Source organism: Corticium candelabrum, chromosome 18 (genome assembly GCF_963422355.1).
Source record: "Corticium candelabrum chromosome 18, ooCorCand1.1, whole genome shotgun sequence".
In the NCBI taxonomy this organism is placed as follows: domain Eukaryota; kingdom Metazoa; phylum Porifera; class Homoscleromorpha; order Homosclerophorida; family Plakinidae; genus Corticium; species Corticium candelabrum.
Window position 1 is genome coordinate 5,867,794 of NC_085102.1, and position 2,500 is coordinate 5,870,293.

Here is a 2,500-nt window from a genome sequence, read left to right on the forward strand (position 1 = left end):
AGACAGACACACAGACAAACAAACAACCAACAGGCAGACACACAGACAGAGAGACAGACAAACAGACAAAAAACAGGCGACCTAAATACACCTTATAAACACACATCATTAAAAATATTTCAAAATCAGTTATTGCCAATAGAGCTACAAATGCCATCCGTAGCATCACACAACAACAATCCACCGATAGACAAGGACAATTCCCAACACTAACTTTGTCCGTCAACCAGCAGTCGAAGTATTCCCAAAGACTTGAACTGCACGTTAGGATTGTTGGATGCGATTGCCTTCGTGGCAACATCAACAACACCATAAGAGACCATCTGAGACTTCAGACATGCTAACAGATAAGTGTTACTAATATCAATGTGTAATTAATGAAACAATTCTGACTTGGAATTGAGAAGTTTCTGAGTGTTGATAAAACAGCAATGGACACATGATGCTGGTTAATATCCTGACAAAACCCAAGATTACGTTAAACAGTTTATTTTGAAAATTAATTAAATTAAAATAAAATTATTTATTTATTTATTTATTTTTTAATAAAATATTTATTTATTATTTTTATCAATTTATGTAATAAAAGTCTTATTAAATTAATTTAATTACTTTGTTATTTTTAATAAAAAAAAATTATTTATATGTATGGAATAAAAAATTGTTAATTAAAGTAAAATAAAATAATTAATTTGTTTGTTTTTATTAAATATTATTTCTTTATTTATATCAATTGTTAAGGAATAAAAATTTTATTAAATTAATTTAATTATTTTATTATTTTAATAATAAAATTATATTTATATGTATGGAATAAAAAACAATTGTTAATTAAAGTAAAATAAAATAAAATTTATCTATTTATTAAATTTTTTATTAAAATTTTTATATTATTTTTAGCAATTGCTATGATTATATTTTCCAATTTTTATGTAATAAATTTTTGTTAAATTAAAATAAAATAATTAATTAATTTATTCATTTTTTAATTAAAATTTATTCATTTCTTTATCAATTGTTTCTATTAAATTTATTTTAATATTTTAATAATAAAAATTATATTTATATGTATGGAATAAAAATAATTGTTAATTAAAGTAAAATAAAATAATTTATTTATTTAATTTTATTAAAAATTTTATTTTTTATTTTTATCAATTTTATGTAATACATTTTTATTATTTTATTATTTTAATATAAAATTTATATTTATATGTATGGAATAAAAAATAATTGTTAATTAAAGTAAAATAAAATAATTAATTAATTTATTCATTTTTATTAAAATATCAAATTTTTAATTTTTATCTATTATTGTTATGTAATAAAAAAATTTATTAAATTAATTTAATTATTTTAATAATAAAAATTATACTTATATGTATGGAATAAAAATAATTGTTAATTAAAGTAAAATAAAATAAAATTTATTTATTTATTTAATTTTTATTAAAAGTTTTATTTATTATTTTATCAATTTTTATGTAATAAATTTTTTATTAAATTTATTTTATTATTTTATTATTTTAATAAAAAAATTATATTTATATGTATGGAATAAAAAATAATTGTTAATTAAAGTAAAATAAAATAATTAATTAATTTATTCATTTTTATTAAAATATCAAATTTTTAATTTTTATCTATTATTGTTATGTAATAAAAAAATTTATTAAATTAATTTAATTATTTTAATAATAAAAATTATACTTATATGTATGGAATAAAAATAATTGTTAATTAAAGTAAAATAAAATAAAATTTATTTATTTATTTAATTTTTATTAAAAGTTTTATTTATTATTTTATCAATTTTTATGTAATAAATTTTTTATTAAATTTATTTTATTATTTTATTATTTTAATAAAAAAATTATATTTATATGTATGGAATAAAAAATAATTGTTAATTAAAGTAAAATAAAATAATTAATTAATTTATTCATTTTTTTTAAATATCAAATTTTTATTTTTATCAATTATTGTTATGCAATAAAAAATTTTATTAAATTAATTTAATTATTTTGATAATAAAATTATACTTATATGTATGAAATAAAAGTAATTGTTAATTAAAGTAAAATAAAATAAAATTTATTAATTTATTTAATTTTTATTAAAAAGTTTATTTATTATTTTTATCAATTTTATGTAATAAATGTTTCATTAAATTTATTTTATTATTTTATTATTTTAATAAAAAATTCATATTTATATGTATGGAATAAAAAATAAAATAATTAATTAATTTATTCATTTTTTTATTAAAATATCAATTTTTTTATTTTTATCAATTATTATGTAACATTTTTTTATTAAATTAATTTAATTATTTAATTATTTTAATAATAAAAATTATATTTAGATGTATGGAATAAAAATAATTGTTAATTAAAGTAAAATAAATAAAATTTATTTATTTATTTAATTTTTATTAAAAATTTTATTTATTATTTTTATCAATTTTTATATAATAAATTTTTTATTAAATTAATTTTAT

The 2,500-nt window shown here is 12.6% G+C and overlaps 1 protein-coding gene across 2 annotated transcripts in view; it reads right to left on the minus strand.

The window, feature by feature from the left end:
- Positions 1-2,500, minus strand: part of LOC134194029 (rap1 GTPase-GDP dissociation stimulator 1-like) — a 9,326-nt gene that overhangs the window by 2,097 nt on the left and 4,729 nt on the right. For both annotated transcript variants that reach the window (XM_062662924.1, XM_062662925.1), the window contains exons 10-11: positions 394-457; positions 215-340 (exon numbers count right to left, since the gene is read on the minus strand). In XM_062662924.1, coding sequence (XP_062518908.1) covers positions 215-340; positions 394-457 — 190 coding nt within the window. The remainder of the gene's footprint in view (positions 1-214; positions 341-393; positions 458-2,500) is intronic.